General features: G+C 47.1%; 1 protein-coding gene across 5 annotated transcripts; it reads left to right on the top strand.

Moving 5' to 3' along the window:
- The first annotated feature begins 490 nt into the window (after window positions 1-490).
- Window positions 491-25,867, top strand: Dync1li2 (dynein, cytoplasmic 1 light intermediate chain 2). Of its 5 annotated transcripts, NM_001013380.2 has the most exons (13): window positions 494-846; window positions 994-1,067; window positions 2,951-3,067; window positions 5,948-6,178; window positions 12,971-13,140; window positions 14,033-14,126; window positions 15,360-15,495; window positions 17,471-17,582; window positions 18,043-18,102; window positions 19,914-19,955; window positions 20,311-20,428; window positions 21,138-21,254; window positions 22,859-25,867. In NM_001013380.2, the coding sequence occupies exons 1-13, from the start codon at window positions 740-742 to the stop codon at window positions 22,957-22,959; spliced, it is 1,479 nt and encodes a 492-aa protein (NP_001013398.2). In that variant the 5' UTR covers window positions 494-739; the 3' UTR covers window positions 22,960-25,867. The 5 variants fall into 5 exon arrangements, with proteins under 5 accessions (XP_006530945.1, XP_006530943.1, XP_006530944.1 ...); XM_006530882.4 differs by lacking the exon at window positions 19,914-19,955 and having other exon boundaries at window positions 491-846; window positions 22,859-25,861; XM_006530880.4 differs by having other exon boundaries at window positions 491-846; window positions 21,138-25,861.
- The last annotated feature ends 269 nt before the right edge of the window (window positions 25,868-26,136 follow it).

The following is a 26,136-nucleotide window of genomic DNA, read 5'->3' as shown; positions in this document are numbered from 1 at the left end:
GGGTCTCACTATGTAGCCCTGGCTACCCTCGAACTTGCTATGTAGACCAGGATGGCTTCAAATGTATAGAGTTCCTCCCGCCTCTGCCTCCTGAATGCTGGGATTAAAGGCGTGTGACACCATGTGCAACCATTTTAAAATTAATTTTTTTGAAGTAGGCTCTCACATAGCTCATGCTCAACTTAAACTTACCAAGTAGTCTAAGACTTCTGATCCCTCCCCCTCCCCCCCTCCCCGCCCCCACCAGCTGCCCATTGCTGGTATGACAGGACATGCAAATATCTATGTCCAGTCATTTTTTTGTGGATCTTCGTTCATGTTTGGCCCATTTTCTTTTAAACTTCTGAGCTGTAGTTTCCTCACCTCACTTATTAAGAATTAAACAAGATTCAATGAGATCGCTTTATAAATATGGTTGTCTAGCTTGAGTTCATTCCAAAGCTTGGACTTGCCGCATCAGAGGCTGCCCTGCAGGGGTCGCCAGCGCGCTCTCGGTCTGGTGGCGTCCGCGGCTCCACCTCCCGCGTAAGGCTGTCCGGCTGGCTGCCTGACCCAGCAACGTCCCTAGCTGCGGCGATCCCACGTCCCGCAGACGCACGAGGACACCGCGGGCCCGTCGGGACGCGCTGGATAACGGAGCTTCTGCGGCGTTGCGGGCGGGCAGCGCGGCCCGGCCGGGGTCCTTGCGGGTCCTCGGCGGGCCCGGGGGAGGGCCCTCTTTGTGGCTGCAGTTGGCAAGATGGCGCCGGTGGGGGTGGAGAAGAAGCTGCTGCTGGGTCCCAACGGGCCCGCAGTGGCGGCCGCCGGCGACCTGACAAGTGAAGAGGAGGAAGGCCAGAGTCTATGGTGAGGAGCGTATAGAGCCGCAGATGGCGCGGCCGGACCGGGAGCGGGCCGGAGCGGGCAGGACCGTGGGCAGACATTGATGGGCAGTCGTGGGCCGAGCGGTCCTAGGCGGTCCCGCGCTGACCACTCTTGTCATTGTCGCCGCAGGTCTTCGATCTTGAGCGAAGTGTCCACCCGTGCCAGGTCCAAGCTGCCGTCCGGCAAAAACATTCTGGTGTTCGGTGAGCAGCGGGGTACTGCCCTGGGGCGCAGGGGTGGGTCAGGCGGCGCCCCTCCCACTGGTTCCCAGGCTTCTCCACCCTTAGCGCCTGCTTGTCGCTTGCCTGCCTGGGAGGGCACCCTGGACTCTGGCAGGGTAGCTGCTGAGTCTCCAAGCCCACACCTCTACTGACCCCCTAGAATGCAGCTCCGTTTGGAGTCCAGTGATGTGATGTGGGCTTGGGGCATTGGGGCACATTCCTTCAGTCTTTTGGCTGAGCCTTCTTCAGCCTTGACTCGGTTCATCGGTTAGCCTTGTGCTCACCAAGTTGAGGATGTGGAGGAAGGAAAAAGAGGATGTGCAGGCTGGATGGAGAAGATGAGGGAAGTAGGTGACCTGGACTGGGAAACTGAGGAGATGGACGAAGTCTTTTCTTCAGTCTTCATGGGCAGGCAGCAGAGCTTGGGAGTCAGCCCCAGGAACTTTCTTGCATAAATCCTGCCCTCACTGCTGGGTTGCCCAGTCAGTCATTTAACCTCTCTGGCTTCAGTTATCTCCTTCAAATGAAAGGGATTATATGCGTTCACCTGCAATGCTGTTTGTAGAGTAGGAAATGAGGGCTGAGCAGTGGGACAGTACAGACAGTCTTAGACACCCTGAAAGAATCCCAGTGGAGCCGAGGCAGATGTGTGCGTGGTTGCATCGCATCTCTCATGTCAAGAGCAGACTGCTGTGGGCGCATCACACTGCTTGATGTGTTGAGAGAGCGCTTGTGGAATCAGGTATCTTGAAGGGTAATTGCCTAGGTGCAAGCACATCAAGATAGTAGGGTGAATCGTTTGGGCACTGTCAAAAGCCTTTTTTTTTTTTTTTTTTTTTTTTTTTGCAATAGAGGATAAAGATGAGGTCAGATCATGAAAGTCTGGAGGACTAATCGGCTTTCCTGGAGACTCCTGATTTTCAGATTTTTATCTTCTTCCACCCTTCCCCAAGCCTTATGGAAATGACTGCATGGTGATGTCCGTGTGTTTCTCTCATCCAATGGCCAGGGTGGTAGGTTATAGCCAGGTCTGTGCTTTAGGGAGATAACTCAGGCTTCCTGGGGCCAGCTAGGTCAGAATGAACAGGAGCTGAGGTCATGCTGACAGGCGCTCTTCCAGGCCCCGGGTGGATTGTGGCCCTCGTGAAAAGGGTGAGCATTGTGGAGGAAGGAAGATCCTCGTGGACTGCCTTTCCTTTCTTATGTTCTCAGATTCCATAGTGTTGAATCCAAGGATGCCCAGAGATGTTTGGTAATGGTTCTCGTTCAGGTTTAGAGTGCATCTAGATGAGGGGGTGGCTATAGCTAATCCTAGGGAGATGAGAAAGCACTTGCTACTGAGACTGTACTTAGGAGCTTCACCTAGGTCGGTAACCCTCCCCCTCCCCCGTTTCCAAGCCTTTAGGGTGCTTGTGAAGTTGTTCTACAAATCAAATGTGTGTAAATTACATAAGCGTCATGCCTTGAGGCAGAGCCAGGTTTTTATTTTAGTGTTCCTAGACTTTTGGGGTTAGTTGTGTTTTGAAGAGTTCTTGTGGCGAAGATTTATTTTTGTGGGAAACTAGCCTCATCTCTCTGACTTTCACTTCTCTGGGATGTAGGTAGAGCTGGTGAGTTTGCCCTGTTCCTTCCCTTGTGAAATGAAGAGAATTGCAGCAGAAGGTCATTTGCCATCTTGGGTTGGCTGTCTCTGCCAGTCACTCTTAAAAGCAGGTCTCCTTTGTTGATGAGAGCGAGTGAGAGAGACCTTAACAGGCATGTTTGAGATTTCTGGTTGTTCCTTATTGTGTTGGTGTTATGACTGGCTGTCTTTGCGCAGAGCGATACATGGTATACTTTTGTCTTCTTGCAAATGTCATTTGTAGGTGAAGATGGTTCTGGTAAGACAACTCTCATGACCAAACTCCAAGGAGCAGAACACGGCAAAAAAGGAAGAGGCTTAGAGTATCTTTACCTCAGCGTTCATGATGAGGACCGGGACGGTGAGTGACCATTACTCCATCGGAAGGTAACATGTAGGGCTCTGACTCCTACGTGTCCAGGCACACTCAGCTTTCTGGTACACCCAAAGACAGTGGGTGAAATGTATGTCATTTGCAAGACTTTAGTCACTTTTATTTGTTTTTTGTTTTGGTTTTTTTGAGACAGGTTCTCTAGTGGCCCTGACTGGCCTGGAACTCACTACCTAGACCAGGCTGGCCTTGACCGCTCAAGAGATATTACTCTGTAATGCTCCTTTATAATTTTTCAGGTTCAGCTGTAGAATAGTTATTGGTGCCTGAGTCTTAGATGAAGTGTATTGGCTCATTTTCATTTTTTCCTGTTTGCTTTTGTCCATTTAAATACTAGTGATCGTGATGTTAGGGCGTTTTTATAACACGTTCTCCTACTTCCTTATTGTTAAATTGAAGAAGATAAACTAAAAGCCGCTCTAACACCTGAACTCTGCTATCTCTGAGAGCTGTGTGGTAGAGGACATGGAGGCTCTTGCTCAAGCTTGGGCACCTCATGTGCTAATTGAGATCTCCAGGGATCTTATCCCTGCTCCCTTGACTTCATCTTGTTCAACATTCCTTAGTGGACCTGAAAAGAAGGCGGAATGTTGGCCTAGTGTCGAGCCCTGTGTCAGAAGAGTAAGCATCGACTGAGTGTCTTGTCTAGACCCACTGGTGTCTGCTCGTGTAACTGAGACCCATTGGCGTCTGCTTGTATAACTGAGGCCTCTAAATCAAGCCTAGAGGACCTCATGTGTGTTTGCATCGTTGGCTTCCTGCCTTGCAGGCCACCTTGCCTTTCCTGGGAAGACCTTGGGCTTGAGAGCCAGACCAAACTGGTTCATAGGGCCACGCCTATGTTCTGCAGTAATGGGGCTTCTGACTACTAACTTAACCACACTTCCATTTCCTCCTGTGAGGAAGAGGATGCTGGTACATTTTGCAGGTGGACAGAGTGTGTGGGTGTGAGAAGCGTGCTGGAGACTTGGTGAAAGCCTTCCTGCCTTTGTGAAAGGGCAGACTGTGGTAAATGCTCTGAGACCCTTAATCCTCTGGTGTTTCCAAGACTGAGGCACATTTCAGGACTGAGCGTCCCAGTGACCGCATTTACATGTCTTTGAGTTGAAGTTTATACTAGCGTCAAGTTCAGATTCCCCCGAAAGCTTTTCCTTTCTGTATTTATAGGACTTTCTCTATCGGCTGCTTACTTATAAGAATCCTTGTTTGATGGAAGAGTTGCCCTTACCTGAGGTTAATTATACATCTTGCAGCCGTAGTCTTTTTAATTGTGGGGTTTGACTGGGTTGTAAGTACACATTTCACAGGCAGTCACCTGCTAAAGAAACTACTCCCTGGTTGTAGCTGGGTTGTGGTAGGATATTAGATGTCAAAGGACCACTGCCTCTCAGTTAGATACTCTTGTCTACTGCTGCATGGGATGTGTGATCCTCACACATGGGGGGAGTCATGTATAGTTGACATTGGCCAGAAAAGCTCAAGAAACTGTGCTTGCTGGTGGGTAAGGCATCTAAACCTCAGATCTTGAGTACAAAGTATGTTTGGAGTCCATTCACAGACCCAGACTGGAAAACACTAAAATATAACTAGTTTGGGACCAGTGAGGTAGCTCAGCAGGTAAAGTCACTTGCTGCCGAGAGAGCCTGCCTGAGTTTGATCCCTGAGACCCACGTGATGGAAGGAAAAAATTGACTCCACAGGTTGTCAGCCAACTTCACTGTGGAACCTCCACCTGTACGCTAAGGAACACACACGGACAGCTCTAGATAAATGGCATAAAAAACTTGAAGTAGGAGCTAGAGAGATGGGTCACTTGCTGCTCTTCAGAGGACTCATCCCAGCACCATGTATGGTGGCTCACAGTAGTTCACAACTCTAGCTTTAGGGAAGCCAAGGCCTGTGGTCCCTGAGAGCACTTGTACTCCTGTGCACATAGCCACATGTGGGCAGGCACACACATAATTCAAAATAATAAAAATAAATTAAAAAAAATAATGTAGAGATTGGAAGTACAGCTAGATGTAGATACCTTTATGCTCAAACTCATCAAAATGCATTTAATAGATATTAATAACTGGTTATACATCAAGGCAGCTAAAGAAAGGTAGATTTTAAAAGTATATGTTGGAAAAGGAAGTTAATGGAATGATGTTTTGATGTTAGGAATTCCCTCTATCAAGGAACTTTTATAGAAAAAATAATTAAGGAATATGTTTGAAATGTTTCAAAAATATCCTATTAACTTAGAGAATTATCTTCCGTAGTTGCATTGTTACAGTTCCCAGTTCTTTGTTTCAGCTGTATCTTAAGATCTCCCTTTAGTCCACTTGGATTATTCTCAAGCCAGTGTCAGACATTAGTACCATTTTATTCGTAAGTGCTTCTGTAAGTATCTCTAAAAGGTGAAGATGCTTGGAATGTCTAACTGATTATCTTGACAGAACGGCTTTAGTCGCTTAGTGTGACGCACACACAAGGGGTTTGTTCCTCAGCGCGCTCACCAGCTCACAGATAACTGGTATCTTAGGACAGTGGGTCCTTTAGACCGAGGGGACAGCTCATCAATAAACGTTTGTGTCCTTTGGTTGTTATCAGCAGCTAATTATTCTCACCCTGCTCCTTAGAGTCTGTTGAAGCCTTAGTTAGAGTCGTCCTGTATGTGGTTATCTAAACTTTTAAAAGCCTAGGCAGTTCCTTCTGTACTAGACTGGATTTGACGCCCACTGGGTGTTTGGCCCTGCTGGGCTGCGCTTTCTGTGTGAATTTATTCCCTTCCTGATGCTGCAGTTCTCATCACTGTGCAGATAGTCACTGTTGGGTGATAATGTGGCTTTGTTCCTCTCTCCCCAGATCACACACGCTGCAATGTGTGGATTTTAGATGGAGACCTCTACCATAAAGGCCTGCTGAAATTTGCAGTTTCAGCTGAGTCTCTGCGGGAGACCCTGGTCATTTTTGTTGCCGACATGTCTCGACCTTGGACGATAATGGAGTCTCTGCAGAAGTGGGCTAGTGTTTTACGGGAGCACATTGACAAGATGAAGATTCCACCGGAGGAGATGCGGGATCTGGAACGGAAATGTGAGTAAAACTCACTAGTCCTCTTGGATTATTGGGGCCACCTTCTTCCTTTTCAGGCAAGGGGGTTTACTTGGGATAGTATTTGCTTATGTTTTGAAAAATTGTTTCAGTTATTGAAATTCAGTTATCAAGAATAGCTTGAAGGAATTAGGAATGCTTGCTGCTCTCGTAGAGAACCCAGGTTCAGTTCCCAGTACTCTTACCAGTCAGCTGCCTATGGCTCCCATTTCCAGGGAATCTAGTCACTAGCATGCATACAATGCACATACAGTCAGACACTCAAGTACACACACACACACACACACAAATAAGTAAGTAAGTAAATAAATAAATAAAAAAGAACACTTTGGCCTGATGTACTGGTGTGTGCCTTTAATCCCAGTACACTGGAGGCAGAGGCAGGTGGAGTTTGAGTATCAGTAGGAAGGTTTGCTTTGTTTTGGCTTACGGTTTCAGAGGTCTCAGTCCATGGTCACTTGGCAATTTCTAGACCTGTGATAAGGCCATCCGTCATTGTAGGAGGGAGGCAAAGAGGAGTAGAGAGAAGGGGAAAGGATGGCCTTCAACGGCCTTCCTGTAGTCTTCTTGCCCTTGGGTGAGTCCACCTTCTAATAACCACTGAGCCGGGAGCACATGAGTAGCAATTTACTGAGAGCTTAGTGGATTTCCCTTCAGTAATGCCATCAGCTAGGGACAGGATCTTTGAGGACATTTTTCCTCAAACCCCAAGCCCATGTTTCTGGAATCCCATGGAGATCCCATGTCTCCTCTTGTTGATGGGTTTAATAAAAAAAAAAAATAATAATAAAGCCCCAAGGAAGAGAATCTTGCATTTCTGACTGGTTTCTTTTGGAATCTAGCAAATATGATTGCATTCAGGAATAGCAAGATTGTTTTCGGTGAGAGGGGCTGTTGAAAGACATTTTAAAATAAAAGTTATTTTAGGTTTAAAACCCTTCTGAGAACAAAGAAGGCACAAAGTAAAGGAAGTGTGCTGCATTTTCAAGTGCGGTTCAGAGGCTTGTTTTTCCTTCCTTGGCTTCTGTGCAGTTACATCAGCTTCTGTCCCTGTGCCAGGGAGATGGGAGGGGCACAGGGAGCGGAACCGGCAGCCGCAGCGCCTTGGCCAGTGTGAGCTTGGCTGCCCTGGCTCGGTGCCACGGGATGACATCACCCCCTTTGGTGAATTGATGAGGGCTCTGGAGCATGGCACACAGTATCTGCACACTCACTGTCAGGGAAGTTTGATGGCGCTTCTCAAACTGGCTTTCCTACTGCGTGTCTCCTGTCGCACACTTCATCTTGCCCCCTGCCCGTCATCAGCGCAGCCGGAGCCTCACACCTTCCTCCTCCCCTGGCTGCGTGTGTGCCTCCCGCCTCATCTGCCCTTGGGGATCATGATTGCCAGGCCATTCATCTCGCCTCTCTTTAGCCACTGACTTTTCTAGATGATGCCTCTTTTTCTTGCAAAACAGCGATGCTAAAGACAGCTCAGCAAAATAGTTGTGAGGCTGAGGCGCTATTCTCGAGCACTGCACACAGCGTCTTACCCAGACTGGTGAGCTGATGTACCGCAGACTTCAGTTTGGGTTTGACAACCTTACAAAGGTTGATTAAAATAGAAAAAGCCACATCAGCCGAGGGCACCACTCTTTCTCAAATAAGGCAAGTGTTAGGTGCTGGGTGTTTGTTCTGGGTGCTCTGGGGAGGCAGCAGGCAGGAAGGACACCTATTCTTGGGGAGCTTGTGGAGGAGACACTGAATTAATTTAATGGTCTTAGTCATTGGCGTCTATGTCACTGAGGATTAGGTTTAGCGACGTAAGACAGAAAAATGGAGGGGAAAATGGCTTAAAAAGTTCTGGGGGGTTTATTTGTCAAGGAGAGGAAACCTAGAGGCGGGCAGTTTGCAAGTGGGGCGCAAGCCTGGGAAGACAGCTCGGGAGCCCTGCCTCCTCTGGACTCACGGCTTCTGTCACTTTGAGGGTGTGGTTCTCTTCCCTTTGACAATTAAACTTTAAACAATATGTCGGTGTTCCAAGCAGCAACATGGAGACCGGGAGGCAGTGCTGAGGTGCGCCTGCCTGCCTGCCTGCTCTCTTTTTAAAGAGGTTGAGAGTGGAATCTTTTTGGCTTTTCGTAGCATGTGTGCGCTTGCACATACCTGTGCAGCATGACTTTGAAAAGGTTCTCTCCTCCCACTGCAGGTACCACGGGTCAAACTCGGGGTTTCACGTGACCACTTTGACTCGCTGACCAACCCACCTTTCCCCCTTGCTAGTCTAGAAAGCGTCTTCATGCCGTGTTGGGTTAGCGGGGAGAGGAGAGAGAACACTAGAGGGCAGGGCATCTAGCAACTGCTGAGCCATGTCTGTGACTGAGCATCTCGGCGTTCACAGTCCCTGGTCTGTGATATTTGGAATGGTAGCCGTGCCTTTGTGCTTGGTGAAGGCGTGCTTGTATTCACGCTGGTTTTAGCTTACTTTAGAGAAGTAGTTCTTCATGTTCTTGCTCACAGGACGGCTGCCTTTCAGATTAATTAGACTCTCTGGTGTTTTCTTATTAAGATTTATTTTAGTTTCGATTATGGGGGGCACAGTGTGTGTGCATGTGAATGGAGCTGACAGAGTGCTGGGGCCTCCTGGAGCTGGAGGCGGGTGTTGGGCAGTGCTGGAAGCGAACTCGGTTCCTTGCAGGAGCAGGGCATGCTCTTAGCTCCTGAGCACCTCTCCAGCTGCCTTTAGTATCATTCTCGACAAGTGAGCCCCTCTTTACAGGCGGGTTCCTCTCAAGCTGCCTGCTGTGGGGCAGCTTTGTGACCAGCCACTGTGACCCAGAGCTGGCAGAGGGACAGCAACCTTGAGCTGCCAGAAGGTGGTGCTTGATGCTGCAAAAACTGGATGAAGACAGTATAAGGAAGGGCTGGGCTGGGTTGGGTTGGGTTTGGTTAGGTTGGGTTGGGTTGGGTGGGGCTGGGCTGGGTTGGGTTGGGTTGGGTGGGGCTGGGTTGGGTTTGGGCTGTTTTGTTTGAGGAATACAGCCCGTCCTAGCGTGGAAAGCACAGTGGCAGGAGCCTCAGGCAGTTGCTGGTCACAGTACATCTGGAGTCAGTAAGCAGAAGTGAATTCCAGTGCTAAGCTAGTCTTCTCCTTTTTAAAAATTTAGTCTAGATGCAGAGACTCTGGGATGGTGTAAGTAAATCATAAACCATTCTGGAAACACCTTTACAGGCACACCTAGAGGCGCGTCTCCTAAGCGGTTTATTTGCTTATTTTTAATGTCTGTGTGGCTCTGGTTCACCTGGGATTCACTAGAGTGGGCTGGCCTTAGAGAGATCAACCTGTGGCCCTTGACCCCTTTAGGGGTTGAACCTCCCTTTCACGGGGTTGCATATCAAATATTTACATTGAGATTCATAACAGCAAAATTACAATTATGAAGTAGCAAAGAAAATAATTGTATAGTTGGGTGTCACCACAATGTGAAGAACTGTTTTTTTTTTTTTTTTTTTTTTTTTTGAAGTGTTGTAGCATTAGGAAGGTTGAGAAGCACTGATTTAGAGTAACTAGTTTCCTTCAGGACTTGTAGGCTACTCTCACCATGTGACCTATACAGAAGACTGAACTGGCGGGCTCCTGGAATAGGTGATCCGGCTGCTCTACCCCCTCCCTTCCCACTGTAGCTTAGCTCACCTCTATCTTGACCCTGGCTCTGCCCTGCTCCCTGTTGGGGAAGCCCTTGACAAATGCCTTCTCTGCTCTTGGGCAATCAGATGTCACCCCGACAGTTAACCACTGCATTTTTTTATTGACTTGACTGTTAAAAGAGAAATTCCTTTAAGCTCCTACAACAACATCACATTTTCTGGCTATGTTCAACATAGTATGGAGATGACCTTGGTTGATTTCTTTTTGTTGACAATGAAGTTTGACCCATTAGTCTCTGCCTTTGTGAGAAACAAAGGAAACAAAGGAAGGGATGTTGAGATGGCTCAGTCTGTGGCTCAGTCTATAAACTATTGCCTGTGGAGCATGAGGACCAGAGTTTAGTCCTCACCCGTGTAACAGCTAGGTGTGGGAGCAGCAACAATCCTAGCACTGGGGAGGAGATGGGAAGGTTCCCGAAGCCAGTCATGCTAAATTGGTGAATTCCAGGTTCAGCAAGAGACCCTGTGTCAAAAAAGAAGGTGAAGAGCAATTAAGTAAGATGTCACACTCAAGAACTTATGTACATGTGTACTTGATGGCGCGCACGCGCGCCCCCCCCCCCACACACACACAGACTGAGCTTTGTCTAGCTATGATTTCAGAGTTTGCATGCACTGGTGGCTTGCTCTCTTACTTTGGTGGGAAAAAAAGTTGCTCACCTGTTAGTAGAAGGGGAACAGAAAGAGAAGAGGGCCTGAGGGTGTAGCTCAGTTAATAGAGGGCATGCATGAAGCCCTGGGTTCAGTACTACATAAACCAGGCACAGCAGCTCTGCTTGTAATCCCAGTACTAGGGAGGTAGAGGCAGGAAGACCAGAAGTTCAAGGTCATCTTCCTTATATAATGAGTTTGAGATCAGCATAAGAATATGCGTGCACGCATGCACACACATACCTACGTGGGTCAAGAGGGAAGAAGGGAGCTAGGCAGTGGTGGCACACGCCTTCAATCCCAGCACTTGGGAGGCAGAAGCAGGCGGATTTCTGAGTTCGAGGCCAGCCTGGTTTACAGAGGGAGTTCCAGGACAGCCAGGGCTACACAGAGAAACCCTGTCTCAGAAAAAAAACAAAAAACAAAAACAAAAAAAGAGGGAGGAAGGGGGAGAGGAAAATGAGAGCAAGCCATAGTAGAGCCTTTACAGGCACAGCCTTAATTAATAACCTGCTTCTTTCATATAAGGTTCCACACCACCACCACCCCAGTAGCTCATTCAGCTGGAAATTCATGTCTGAATTAATCCAGCGATAGAATTAATGCCTTCTTAATTCAGTCACCTCTCAAAAGTACCACCAGCCGGGAACCTTCAACACATGAATCTTTTGGGGACTCTTCATGTCCAAACCACAACACTTGTTACTTTTTAGTTTGCCTGGTGTTACTCGAAAGCCCATGAGCTTCTCGGCCATTTCAGAAGCACAGACAATGATGAGCTAAAAATCTCTCAGGTTTTAAAAAACTGTTTGAAACCCCTTCTGTGGGTGTAGAGGAGAGTGTACATCTTTTTCTTGGCTTTCCATAGTGATCTGTCTGTCTGTGTCTGTCTGTCTATCTACCTGTTTGTGAGGAGAGGGGAGCGGGGGTTGTGGGGCTGTCCTGCTTGCGTGTATGCACCATATGTGTGTAGTGCCCATGGATACCAGAAGAGGGCATTAGATCCTTTGGCACTGGGGTTATTCATTGTGTGGGTGCTGGGACTCAAACTGGGTCCTCTGGAAACGCAGTCAGTGCTCTTAACCACTAACTCATGTTTCCAGCCCTCCCAGTACTTTTACTTATGTTTGTGTGGCATGGTTTTAGTGAAAGCATAATAAAAGGCCTTAGACCTTTTTTCAGTCCTATTAGGTTCATTAGAAAAATAGAGCCTGTTGGCTCCTAAGCCTGGAGGGGCTTTTCCTGTCATATGAAGATCTGGGTATGGCAGGCACAGCTGTCATCCTAACACTTGGGAGGCAGAGGGAGGGGAGGGGGAAGGTAACTGCTGCAAGTTGTAGGCCAGTCTACACGGTGAGTTCCCGGTATCTAGTAAGGCCCTTTATAATACAAATGACAAAACCCATCATTAACCCTGAAGTCCTCACATACAGGTTCTGGTCTGCAGGCCTTGTTTTCACCTGGCTTAACTACAGCCAGTGGCTACTCTACCTAAAAGCCCCTTCTCTGTATGTAAAGATTTGTTTTATGAGTGTTGTACTTGCTCATATAAACGTGTACTGCATCCAGACCTAGTGCTCATGGAGGCCAGAAGAGCATATTGGAATCCCTGAGACTGGGGTTCCAGATGGTTGTGAGTTTCCACATGGGTGCTAGGAACTGAAGCTGAGTCCTCTGGCAAGTCTCTGGCCCTCTGAGCCATTGCTCCAGCCCCCTAAGATAACAGGTGTGCATACGAAGGAGCAGGTGCGTCAGTCCTGCTGTGTTAGGCACAGATAGGACATGCACACTGGATGTGTAAGTGAAGTGCCCTGAAGACAAAGTCCCTAGGAATAGAGAACTGACTGGTACCTGGCAGTCATGTGGTCTTTGCCTGCTTCTCCTGTATGGAAGTGGCATGCTCCTGGAATTCAGAGTGTAGGCGTTTAGTAGCTTTTCTAATGAAGACCCTGACAAGGAGTGTGTGTTACTGTGATTTCCATTGGTCACCTAGGAGGGAATGCTATGGCTGTCTGGCACTGTGACCAATGTGGGATGCATAAGAAAAGTGTGTGTGCGGGGGAGTTATCAGTGGCAGTGTTGTTTGTTTTGTTTCTTTTTGGTGGTTTTATAATGGAAACTAATATGAGCTTAAGAACGTTAAAGAGCACATGAAAAATGTCAGGTTTGAGCCACAGCACTATTCTTAAAACCAGAACACTGAAAGCCTGTTTAGGTTGGATGAAGCTGAAGGTGTCATGTGCCCATGCAGCTCACAGCTCAGTAGACAGAAGAGCTGGTGTTTGCATCATAGTCCCTAAACCCTAAAGCTGCAACCTCTGCCATGCATAGATGCTTTTGTTTATATTTATTATTACCTTTTTATCCCCTTAATTTGCTAAGCCTAAGATGTGTTTCTATTTGCGTCTGTATAATTTTTTTCTTTTCCCTCTGTAGTTATGAAAGAGTTTCAAGATTATATCGAGCCTGAAGAAGGTTGTCAGGGTTCCCCACAGAGAAGAGGGCCTCTGACCTCAGGCTCAGACGAAGACAGTGTTGCCCTCCCTCTGGGTGACAACGTGCTGACTCATAACCTGGGGATCCCAGTGTTGGTGGTGTGCACAAAGGTACGTCCAGGGAATTGTGAGCTTGGCTGGGTTTGCCCAGTGAACAAGAAAGAGTTTTAGAAGCTTCGATGGAGTTTCTTCTCAAGGGAAAATTGGGCTTATTCAGGATTCATCAAGGTATAGTGAATGTGTCAGGGTAGGACATTCTGTCATTTCATGCCGCTGCTGAATTGACAGTACCTAGTTCAGAAAGCCCTGTTGACTTCATGGGCAAACTCAAGTGAGAGCAGTTTGCTTAAGGCTCTAGTTTATCTGGTCCAGACTGGTGGTGACATAGAATAATGAAGTAGAAATAGAAATTAAGCTTCATTTTAGAGAAAGTATGTCTCTTATAAGAGGGGGAAGGTAGCTTTAAAAACATCCTGGATTTCAAAGTGGCGTTATTCCTAGTCTTTAACTAGGCAGCCTTGTTGCCCAGCTGCGGGATATCCCCGCTTCCTGCTGTTCCTGAGATAGATGAGGTACGGTGCCCAGCACTGTGACCTCATTTGATATTGGGAACATTTATGGGCTCATCAGGCCTGTCATATCTGTACTTTGTGTATAAACTGAGGCCCGGATGAAAGAGAACTCTCTCGTTGTTTTACTCTTCTCGAACGCCTGGCCCCCTGTCTTGAGTGAGGCGTTTCTTTAGTTTTGTTTTTTTGTTTTTTTCAAGACAGGGTTTCTCTGTGTAGCCCTGGCTGTCCTGGAACTCACTCTGTAGACCAGGCTGGCCTCGAACTCAGAAATCCACCTGCCTCTGCCTCCCAAGTGCTGGGATTAAAGGCGTGCGCCACCACTGCCCGGCTAGAAATATTTTTGTTTCTAAAGAAGTTCCTCGTTCTGCTCCTCAGCGAGCAGAGCAGAGCAGCAGAGAGCTCACATCCCTCTTGGTTTGTCTCTCCCACAGTGTGATGCCATGAGCGTCTTGGAGAAGGAGCACGATTACAGGGACGAGCACCTGGACTTCATCCAGGCGCACCTGCGGAGATTCTGCCTCCAGTGTATCCTTGGGATGCTGTGGGCCCGGAGCACAGGCTCTCCTCCCGAGGGGGCGACTGCACAGCCCCTCCTGAGCAGAGTAGTCTTTGCTCTTTCTTTGCTTTGCTTTGCTTTTTTTTTTTTTTTTTCATGTCACTTAATTATTTGGGGGTGGAACACATGAGTGTGGAGGTTAGAGGAAAACTGGGGAGTCAGTTTTCTTCCACCATGTGGGTTCCGAGTCAAATCTAGGTGGTCAAGCTTGGCAGCCAGTGCCTTTAATTCAAGCACTAGCCCATCTTGCCTGCCTGGGGCAGGGGTGGGTGGAGGGGGAATTGTAATCTTTCTATTAGTTTTATAATTTTGCAGTGTTGGAATTTCTGAATTTTGTACATAACAACTTAGGCATGTCTTTGCTCACTGTGGAAGTATTATTATGGGTTTGTTTTTTCTTGTTTCGTTTTGTTTAGGGCAGAGTCTCGCTGTGCCATCCAGGCCGGCCTGGAGCGTGTGGTTCTCGGCCCCCACTTTTTGAGTGCTCGTATAACAAGCATGTGCTGCGCACCCAGCTTAGTCATTTTATTTTTAAGGCTGTATTTCCGATAGGCTTTCGAATTAAGAAACTGATACGTGACCATTTTATTACCCAATTACATTGTTTGTACTTAAAAATCTCATTGAACTTTGCTCTTATTCAGAGAGGTAGAATTGGCGATATGGTTACTGGTTTAGATGTTGCGAGTGTGTGAGAATGAGAATGTGTTGTGCTGCCCACGAAAAAGATGCCATGCCAGCAGCTTTTTGAGTCTTCTTTATAAATCCAACAGTAGTTGGTTCCTTAGTTCCACACTAGTGACAGGCAGGCGCTTCCTCTCAGCCCTTGGTTGGCACCTATCTCTGAAGGTGTCCCTGATGATATTCTCATTCCCTTGTGAGCGCCTGCCTGGGAAGTAACCTATGTACCTCTGTCCGCCAAGCATAGCGTTCCACTGAGTTTGCGTCTTTGAAAGTAGCCTCAGGAGTGGGCAGCACTCTGAGTATTAGAAAAGAAGAGTGGCTGCATCCTACTACAGCCTCAGCTGGAGAATTTATTTACTGTGCTTCCCTGCTGCCTCTCTGTAGCTGTGAAAGTTTGCACGCTTTGTTTACTCGCCTACAGATAAAACCACAGATCACCTCGTGCTTTAGAGATTGTGCTTATGTGCGATCGGGTTTTGTCTCACAATGAATTGGTTTTCCTTAAGCAAATTGATTAGATGGAGCAGCCTTGATTTACACCTCAGTGAAGGAAGAGAAAAACCTTGACTTGCTGTATAAGTACATTGTTCATAAAACCTATGGCTTCCACTTTACCATACCCGCCTTAGTTGTGGAAAAGGACGCGGTTTTTATGTGAGTTCTTTGAAGGTGGTGGCATTTCGTTCTTCTCTTTATAGTCCATTTGCTGCTCGTGCGCCTTTTCAGTGCAGGGCTTCTGTCTGAAAGAGCGCTTGGGCTGGCCCTCGGGTGCTAGACAGGTGCAGCTTCCCCTCTCTGCTCCTTCTGCATTGACTCGTTCCACTTAAGGGAAGTGGGTGGCGTGGTCAGAAGTGCCACGTTCCTTCATTGAAAGAGAGTTGCCTGACTGTAAGCAAACCATTTTGTGCGCTTACTGCCAGCTCTAGGGAAGCACTGGCTGTGGGGAGAATCGAAGTTAGAGATTTCAGTGTGGTGACCCACAGTGGCTTATGTGGGAGCATCTGGTGACTGCCCTTGGCAGGGGTGACTGCGAGCATCTTCTCTGTTCCCGTCAGTGTGGGCCTCAGCTCTGCTTGCTACTTGCTGGCGTCTGCATTTTACAGCCTCTGGGGTTGGTCCTCCTGTCAGACCCTGGTTTCCTGAGCCACTGTCATTTCTCTCAGGAGAGAATCGCATTGCTCTGTCTGCCTATGACGGTGCTGTGGTCTTACAGTAGCAGACTGATGTTAAGATCTGAGAGGCTCTGGGCTTAACAGTTACAGTTGTTCATTCAGCAAGCTTTTCACAGCACCCTCTAGGTGCCCAGGTTCTCTGCCGAGGACGCAAAAATGAGTGGGCTACACCTCTGTTACAGCACAGAAACAGGCGTGTTCCTTCCGAGGAGGCTGGGGCAGGGTAGCAGGGGGTCAGTGGAACAGGGCGGGGCCAGAGGACGTGCTCCTGGAAGATGCATGCTCTGTCTCGGGCAAATCTGCAGGAAGGGGCCAAGGGCATCTATGAAAGGCTGAGAGCCAGAAGCCTCAGGAAAACTAAACAGGTTACCTTCTGCATATTTGAAGAGAGTCTCACTCAGACTGCTCATACCCTTCCTCTCAAGAGTCACCCAGAACAGCAGACAGGCACTAAAGCAGGAACTCAGTGAATGCTCTGCTTCTATGCTCAACTCAGGTCTTAATTACGAGCTCCCGAAGCAGGAGCTCTGGTTGGATTTAGGGCTAGTGTGGAATGGAGGCGCATCTTGTGCCTTCTTGAGGCTTATAGCATCGTAGGTCATGATAGATAGATAGATGGATAGATAGATAGAAAGAACGAACCAACCTCAGCTGTGTCCAGTCCCGTTTTTACTCTTGTGTCTCTTGCTAACTACCTGTGTAGGACTTTGTAAGGTCAGCAAGGGCGTTTGGGAGAAGCATCCTGGATGGCACCCTCTTAGTAATGTAACTGTGACTAGGAGTTGAGGGAATGGAGAGTTGTGAGAACAGTCAGTTGTTTTTGGTTTTGTTTTTAACTAGAGCTTCTTGAGCTGAGAAGTGTGGACAGAGTGTGGTTGCTGTCCCTCAGAGTAGGAAGTGGGAAGTCTGATCCACCTCATTTTTTTCTTGCCTTGTGATGTTGAGCTGCGTGACACTCACATAGGAACCTACGGCTTCCTTGTGTCTCTTGTCAAGGACCTAGGATAGATATAGGCCATAGCGTCCCCCTTGGCTTCAAGGCACTACTTCAATGCCAACAAAATTAATGAACTGTTCATAAGATAATTGGTATAAAGCAGTGTCCTCGAGAGGGTCAGGATGCAAGGGGAGAGCCAAAGCCCAGGGGTACCGGTCCTCTCGGGTCTCCCTCCTTTGTGCATTGCTCTCTGAGCGAGGTCCTACTCGGCCCTTGCTCTTCCACTGGTTCCTTAGGCCTAGCCTCCCTGAGTCTCTGAAGCAGGGTGTGTCACGTTGACCTGATGGGATGGGTGTGCTGTGGCTTTCGGCTTATGTACCCAGAGCTATGAGACACCGGTGGGCAGCACCTCCAGACTTAAAACCGTGGGAAAGGACCTCACAATCTAAAATGTGTTTGAGATGTGCGTGGGAAGACGGTCTCGGGCAAAGCGTGCTAATCTGTGTCTCCTCGCCTTTAGACCTGCAGGCTGGGACAATGAAAAGAAAATAGCTATTTTACATGAAAATTTTACAACCGTGAAGCCAGAAGACGCGTATGAAGATTTTATTGTAAAGCCGCCTGTGAGAAAGGTACCTCATTCAGTCCCTTGCAGGCCTTATGTGGGTGAAGTCATGAAAATGAGACCAGCTGTTCCAGGAGTGGCCCAGGAGGGGCTCACTGTGTGAAGTGTGGGAGACGGGAGGGCCACGTCATGTCAGTTGTAGGCGACTTTCCTGTTAGGTCCCAACAGCGCTCCTACCATTTGGGACTTACTTTGGCCGGATCCCCTCTGGGGTCTCCTGCTTGAAGACTGTGATCTGAGAGGTGCCTACTGTTTGGGACTTGCCACACTTAACAACATGAACGGGTTCCATACCGTGGCTGGTTCTGGGAGAGCATCTGTACCTAGTTAGAACAGTGTACCTGCAGTCTCAAGAAGAGTCCCCCAAACCCGTGTGGAGGCCCACACCAAGGTTCTTGTAGCACGCACTCTGACAGACCTTTGAGAATTTTCACTGCCTGTGATCACAAACGTGTCTCATTTCACAGCTGGTCCATGACAAAGAGTTGGCAGCGGAGGATGAGCAGGTGTTCCTAATGAAGCAACAGGTAAGAGGCCTCCTCCTGCGAGGAATGCCACTTCTGGAGCGGGTTTGGGGACTCTGTGTTTGAGAGCATGCAGAGGCATGGAGGTTAAGATGAGGTTTCCTCTTTCCCTACTTTCTCAACAGGTAGGGGTTGGAGCACGTGTTTCACGATGCCTGCCTGCATTGCACATTACCCTACGGGGATGGACTTAGTATGTTTCCATGCGCCCTGGAAAGGTGGGCTGCATACTTGTTGAATTGATCATTTACCAAGTGGCCTGGTTCACTTGCATTTTTCCCCCCAGTGTATAAAAGCAATGGTGCCGTCATCCCTAATCTCAGCGCTCGGGAGGCAGAGGCAGGTGGATTTCTGTGAGTGAGGCCAGCCTGGTCTACAGAGGGAGCTCCAGGACAGCCAGGGCTACACAGAGAAACCCTGTGTCGGAAAAGATATATGCACAGTCACACACATACATACATACATACATACATACATACATACATACATACACACACACAGAGAGAGAGAGAGTGAGTTCCAGAACAGCCAGGGCTTTTACACAGAAACCCCTTCTCAGAAAACATACATGCATAATACATACATGCATGCATGCATTCAAGTAATGCACATTTTGTACCTGAGGAGAGTAATGTAGCCAAAAACGACGTTAATGGGGCTGTAGAGATGGCTCAGTGGTTAAGAGCACTGACTGCTCTTCCAGAGGTCCTGAGTTCAATTTCCAGCACCCACATGGTGGCTCACAACCATCTGATGACCTCTTCTGGTGTGTCTGAAGGCAGCTACAGTGTACTCATATAAATAAATAAATCTTTAAAAAAAAAAAAAAAAGACGTTAATTTTTTTTTAATCCTCCTGCCTCTGACTCGCAGGTGCTAGGATTGTCGGCGGGGGTCACCTGCCTGTGCTGGCTTATGCAGTACTGGGAATCTAGCTCAGCGTTACGCACGCTAAGCAAGTATTTCACCAGCTGAGTTACATGCTCAGCCCAGACTGACTGCTCTACTACAATAGTTTATTGTTCATTTTTTTAAAGAGCATCATGTATATATACAGTGTGGGGGTTTTGGTTGTTTTTTTTAGGTTTTTTTCAAGACAGGGTTTCTCTGTGTAGTCCTGGCTGTCCTAAAACTCACTCTGTAGACCAGGCTGGCCTTGAACTCAGAGATCTCCTGTCTCCGACTCCTAAGTGCTGGGATTAAAGGTGTGCGCCACCACTGCCTGGCTATACAGTGTGTGTTGATGACATTCACTCTCAACTTCTTCCAGATCCACCCTGATTCCCTCTATGATAACAATTTTGAACACAAACCCCTTCTTTTTTTTTTTTTTTTTTTTCGGTTTTTCAAGACTGGGTTTCTCTGTATAGCCCTGGCTGTCCTGGAACTCACTCTGTAGACCAGGCTGGCCTGGAACTCAGAAATCCGCCTGCCTCTGCCTCCCGAGTGCTGGGATTAAAGGCGTATGCCACCACACCCGGCTCACAAACCCATTCTTAACACTTCTTTTTGACCCAAATTGTTAGATATGTGACCATCTCTTAAGGGCAGGGCCAAGTCCTATCAGTTTTTAGCAATTTTTTCCCAACTCTTTTCCCTTTTCTATGGCCTGCTTATTTTCTTAGCTTCAAAACTGGTTTTGGGGGTGTCTTCCTATACCAAATACCGAATTTTGGTTCTTTTTGCATTTGTAGTGTTAAACATGAGTGTGTATTGGCGCCCTGTACTAGTCATAGGAGTGAAGCCCTTAAAGCTCCAGCCCTCAGTTCATGCTGCAGGCCTTGGTTAATGGCCAGTTTGTCCCTCTCTTTGCAGTCACTCCTTGCCAAGCAGCCTGCCACGCCCACAAGAACCTCCGTGAGTACCTTTCACCAGACAGAGGGTCATGGCCCGGTGTCATGGGTGCCGTCTAACTTTACACCGGGATTGCAACAGTTTATATGTATGTGGGCTTTTATTATAGTTTTAAACTGAGTTGCTCTCCCCGAAGGCCCACAGCCAGAAATACAGTAGCACCTCAGAAGTGTTTGACGAAAGACAACAACTGATACTCCGTAAGCTTTCGTTCCTTTCTCAGGAGCCTGAGCTGGGGGCAACCCTCCACTGTGCCGCAGACACTGGACTTCAGATGGGAAAATGTGTTGACTTTGATTTTTTTGTATTTTTTGTTATTTTTATATCTATGTATGACGTGGGCTGGTTTTGGACTTAGGAATCCCCTGCCAGAGGACCCTCTGGCTCTCCAAGGACGCAGGGTCGGGGTGGACCAGCTAGTGTACCAAGTGCCTCCCCCGGAACTTCAGTAAAGAAGCCAGATCCAAACATCAAAAGTATGTATGCCATCACTGGGGAAAGGTTTTAGTCCTAGGCTCACGGGCGCGTTATAACAGTGGCTGTGATCTCTGGTGGGAATCCAGGAAAGCTAGACTGATGGCTTTCCAGGAAAAGTTATATTCCAGCAAGTAACCGTATGCACCTGGCATTGTGTAAGACCTTAAACCCCGCAGGTGCCCTTAGGAAAGAGTACAGTTTGGGAAGTCACTGTACAGTGTGTATCCTGAACCTGTCATTTCTTTTCTTAGCTTTGTAATAATACTGTTTGTGAGTTGGCTAGTTTTTTTATTTTTGTTCTTACCAAGCCACTGCTGATTCATACACAAAGATACTGGTTGCAGTAAACCCATCAGAACAAAAGTCTGTAAATTCTTGCATGTTCACCTAGCATCTTCCACTTTGGACATGAGCTTTTCATAATAGGCTGTGAGCCTTGCAGGCTTAGAAACCTGAAATGCACTGCACTAAGGATGCAGAAATGACAAAAACAAAGACTTTTCTGTGACCCTCAAAGGTGGGAAGTGCAAACTTGTTTCCACTGGTAATCTTATCACCACCCGGTTAGCCTCGTCTAACAGAGACCACACTGAGTGTGGTCAGTGCACTAGGAAGCCGACAGCCACAGATGCTCAATTTCAAGCTTGAGAACCACTTTTCTGTCTCAATTTGAGTGACGCTTCCTTGTTTTTCTTTGTGTTTCCTTAGATAATGCGGCAAGTGAAGGGGTATTGGCCAGCTTCTTCAATAGTCTGTTGAGTAAAAAAACAGGCTCTCCCGGAAGTCCTAGTGCTGGTGGAGTGCAGAGCACAGCCAAGAAGTCAGGTACAGAAGGGCCTCAGAGCTTCAGATCCTTAACAGGGCAGTGCTGTCAAATGGGGTTGCACACGGCAGCGGTCGCTTTCGCCATCTGCACACCTCCAGTGTTCCAGCTAGCTGTGAACAGAAGCAAGCCTTGTCCTGGCAGTTAAGATCTCGAGCTGTTCTTGTGGAAGGCCCAGGGTTTCAGCACCTGAAATAGTAGTTCCATAACACCCTTAACTCCAGTTCTAGGGGATCCGACACCCTCTTCTCACCCCCTTGGGCACCAGGCATGCCCAAGGCACATAGACATACAAGCAGGCAGACATAATGTTCGTGTACATAAAATTAAATAAATAAAATCTGGGGGCGGGGGGAAGAGTTTTATTTGCTTCACAGCCCCGTTTTATTTGCTGGAGCCTGTGAACCTGCATAGTCTACCGCAGGATCCCTCTGTTGTATTCCTTCTATTCAGGCTGGTAGGACAAGCTAGTCTTGAAGGTTCCTAAAATAAAGTGGTTAAGTTCTTAGGAATCACATCCTTTCATTATTGTGGGGCCAGAGATTAACCTAGGAGTTGATGGATGCTAGGCAAACAGTAGAGTGTGCCTCTGGCTCACCTTTGTGGTTTAGAGGCAAACCTCTGTTGGCCTCATCCGCTGTCTGGCCTTAACTCTTGATCCTCTTGCTAGGATTGTAAGTATGCGCCACAACACCCCACATATAAAGGGCATATTAGGCATATGCTGTTGCGTGTTTTCTCCAATTGATTTTCCAAAGTAGATGAGGATGTTAGAAGATCATGGTGTCCTTAGGGCAGTCTGAGCCTCCAGCAACTTTGGAGTTCTTAGAGACCCAAGAATCTGATCTGGGCCTCAGCTTTGACCTTGTGTTTGTCCCTTACCAGATAAGGGTCATTGTCCAGGCTCTGGTAGTGTTTGACAACAGGAAATAGGAGCACCAACATTGTGCAGGATGGACTGCTTGGCCTGGCCTCACTTTCAACATAAGACATAGTATCTCCATGTGAGTCAGTTTAAACTAAGTGACTTTATGGGTAGGGTGTTTTTGTTTTCTGGGAATCGAACCCTACACATTAATGGAAATACTTTGCCAGGACTACATCATCAACCCATTAATCAGTCTGACGTGTTGTAGTTAGAAATGAAGCATGAGTGCCTGTCTGGGAAACAATGTAGTTTACTACATGCCTGAAATTCAGATGGGGACCTCCAGGGAGACCGTGGAAAAGGTGCACAGGGCTCAGGGATGGGGGATGAGGGTTTTCAGAAAGACCCCTTGAGTTTGATACAGAGGCATCCCCAGGCCCTGCCGAGGAGGCGGCTGCCTAGTTGCAGAAGCACAGACCTGTGGCACTGGCAGTAACAAGATTAGGGTCTGGTTTTTTTGTTATCCTTGTTGAAAAGACTTTTCTCATTTTGAGGATGCTGTCACTAGGAAAGATGGGTTTTGAGGCCAGCCTGATCTACAGAGTAAGTTCCTGGACAGCCAGGGCTATACAGAGAAACCCTGCATAGAAAACAAAATTATTTCCTCACACTGCTATTTTGTGTTTGTTTTTTTTTCTCTCTCTCTCTCTCTTTCTTGTTCCATTTCTTTTCTTTAAGGACAAAAGACTGTGTTGTCAAATGTTCAGGAAGAACTGGATAGAATGACTCGAAAGCCAGACTCCATGGTAACAAACTCTTCAACAGAAAATGAAGCCTGACCCTCCTTTGAAAGTGCATCTGTCAAATGACCAAATAACTATGTATATTCATCTGATAAGACCAGGATTTTTCTGATTCGGCACATGCTGTCAGTTTTTGGGGGTAGGGGAGATGAACTTTAAAACAATACATATACTTCTTTGGCTTGTCCGAGTGTGAGATGCACATTTAGGAGGCTCCATGTCAGGCCCCTTCTTAGGGATGTCCCTTGGACTCTTGGGCTGCGATTCTCTTGTGGGAAGCAAGTGCAGCTGGCCTTGTAGAGTGGAGAAAGGAGGCCCACTTTCTATCAGGGTGGAGCAAAGGAGACTAGGAAGGCATTGTTCAGATGGATGGTTAGTTTGACCAGTTGCGTGTTAGCAAATTCACTTGTTCTTGGGAAGCAGGTTAAGTAGCTGACAGTCCAGGAAAGAGAAAGGTTCCGGAGGGACGAGAGAAGTGCTGGTGGGGAAGCCGAAGGTTGAGGGAGGTGGAGGAAGGAAGCGAGTGAGCGGGCAGGCAGTGTTAGTAAGTACAAGCTCGGTAGAAACCAGATAGCAACAGTTAAGACCTAACAATTAGAAACATTTCCAAACTAAGCACTAAACAGAATGGGAGCTGGGCTTGTTCTAAATGATCTTTAAGTTATGGGAAATGTGTTTTATGTAGGGTGCTGAGTAAGGTGGGCTGACTCAGGGCTGGTGAAGACCACAGCTGCCCCCGGGACCCACATGCTTGACCCAGGCCATGTCCCTTGTCCTTGGAGAGATGTCGGGCTCTATGCAGATGTAACCTGGGGCAGGCAGTCGCTGTGCGTTATGTTCAAAGTCAGCAGATACAAAACTAGATATTTTAAATAGTTCCTGTTTTGTGTTGTTTAATTATTTTTTTAACTACCACAGGCTGGCCAACTAATAGAAAAAGGGTGATTGATTTCTCATTTTGTACCATGTTGGCAATGTTCTAGGGAAAGTGTGGGGGAAGTATTTAATGTCGTTACACTCTGGTTATTTGGCTTGTGCCAGGTCCTGCCTTAGAGCCTGTGGTAACCCTCCCTGATACAGAAAGGTTCTTTCTGTAGCTCCCTGGTCGGATCATTGCTGTCAGACCGACAGGTGGGTGCTTTCCATGGAGAGTGGAAGTGGTAGGCTTGTGCTTTCCATGAAACGTAGCACTTCTTCTCTTAAGGAGGTGCAAGTCTTCTGTGTCTTCCATCAGGGGCATGTTCATGAACACTGTCATGTCACACCACCATGCTGAAGATAACTTCTGTGGATTTGAAATGGCACTTTGAGTTTCTGTGTGACACAGCACATGTAAATGCAAGCACTACCATGACTTTAATGTATAAAATCTTTGTTATCCAAACCAAGGGGAAAACCACAGTTCACTTCCGTGGAGTTTACTCTTTTTTTATATGAATGTTTGTTACTGTGTCTCGGCATAGTGTTCCTAATGTTGTTACATACATGCCAGATTTGACTAACCACTAATGTAGTTGCGTAAGTTAACATCTAGTTACATGACAAGGCTGCTCAACTGTCGAGTGGCTTTGTAAAGGTCTGAACACTGTTAAGGGGAAAGCTGAGTGCTTGCTTGCCTCTCTAACAACAAAAAGATGTGTCTTGTGCCGGTTGTACTATTGAAATATATTTTTTCCTTTTTTAATTCAGTTTTTTTTGTTGTTGTTATTTTGGTTTTGTTTTGTTTTGTTTTTTAAACATGCATTGTGGCTTCAAATGACCAGGTTGTCCAGGCGATGACAGCAAACTGGCTGGAGTGGAAACCATGATGGAGGGTCAACTGATCTCCGTAGCAGCCAGGGCAAAGTGAATGACCTCAGAAACTAGGAATTCTTGCAAAGACACTGCCTAATAGTGTGATTTTGAAACCTTGATACAAAAGTTAAAGTGTATCACTGGAACGGGTAGGCACTTTTTGTGTTGATGTCAAGTGTGCTCTAACCAACTGAGGAAATGCTGAGGTCGGAGTGGGAGGGAGGCTTGGAGACCATTGTGTTATTCCTTTGATACTTGGATGCGCCTAGTTTCAGAAGAAACTGATGCGTGTTGTCATGTGCTCAGTAGTTGCCAAAGTCCACCAGCTTTGCGGAGCTTCAGGGTTTTTTGGGGGTTTGAGGAGATGAGGTAATTTTTATTATTTTAGGAGTTTCAAGCATTGGAACCAAAGGCCAAATAATAAACAGCCTTTACTTTTTAGAGTAAAATTAATTCTATTTGCAAGAATACACTTGCATGGTAGACTATAAAAGACAATTTTATGACTATTTATACACATTATAATGATTACCTCTGTTTGTCTTTAAATGGATAATTTTAAGTAAGCCCAGCCTAAAAATTATAGCCCACATGAGGGCTGTGAATTGGTCTTTCCTAAAAATCCAACATATATGCTGCTAGATTATTTTATTTTATTTGCATTTTTTTTAATAACAGGGAGGGTTTCTTTGTATTGCCCTGGCTGTCCTGGAACTCACTCTGTAGAACAGGCTGGCCTCCAGAGATCTGCCTGCCTCTGCCTCCCAAGTGCTAGGATTGGTGTGTGCTACAGTGCCCGATTGCACCTTTTTTTTCATTTTTACTTTTTTTGTTGTTGTTGGCATTTTAAAACCAGTGTTTAAACTGAAGAGACTGTTGTCTTGATGAGGGTGAGAGCGACTGCTCTGTACATCACGACCTTAACAATGTTGATGCTGTAAGTGGAAGTTCACTGTTGTCTCTCTGCTGAGTTCATTGGTGTTTTTAACTTCGAATTAGGACTGCGGACGATCTCCCGTCAGCCTCAGTCCAGGGTGTGGCTCTGTCTGGGTGCAGTATGCAGTCATGTGGAACCTTGCTTTCTAGTGCTGGGGGAAGAGATGTCTAATTACTGGCTTCAATAAACAAGAATCCAGACTGCTAAGAGGTTTTGGTGACTTTGTTTTGGATAAAGCATCCCACTAGATAGTCACTACCTGCTGATCATATGTGGGTGTGTGGCGGTGTAGCTAAGAATGTGTATACCTTGAGCTGGTGAGTTGGCTCCGTGTCACCAAGCTGCCATGAAGCTTCACAACCTGAGTTCAGTCCTCAGGACCTGCTTGGTAGGAGGATCCGCTCCTTGAACTTGTCCTCTGACCATCACAAGAACACACACAGGAAGGTAGACCAAACGAATAATCAGAAGAAATGGCTCAG

Source organism: Mus musculus, chromosome 8 (genome assembly GCF_000001635.26).
Source record: "Mus musculus strain C57BL/6J chromosome 8, GRCm38.p6 C57BL/6J".
In the NCBI taxonomy this organism is placed as follows: Eukaryota; Metazoa; Chordata; class Mammalia; order Rodentia; family Muridae; genus Mus; species Mus musculus.
Note: the sequence above shows the minus strand (reverse complement) of the source record. Positions and strands in the feature narration are given on the sequence as shown.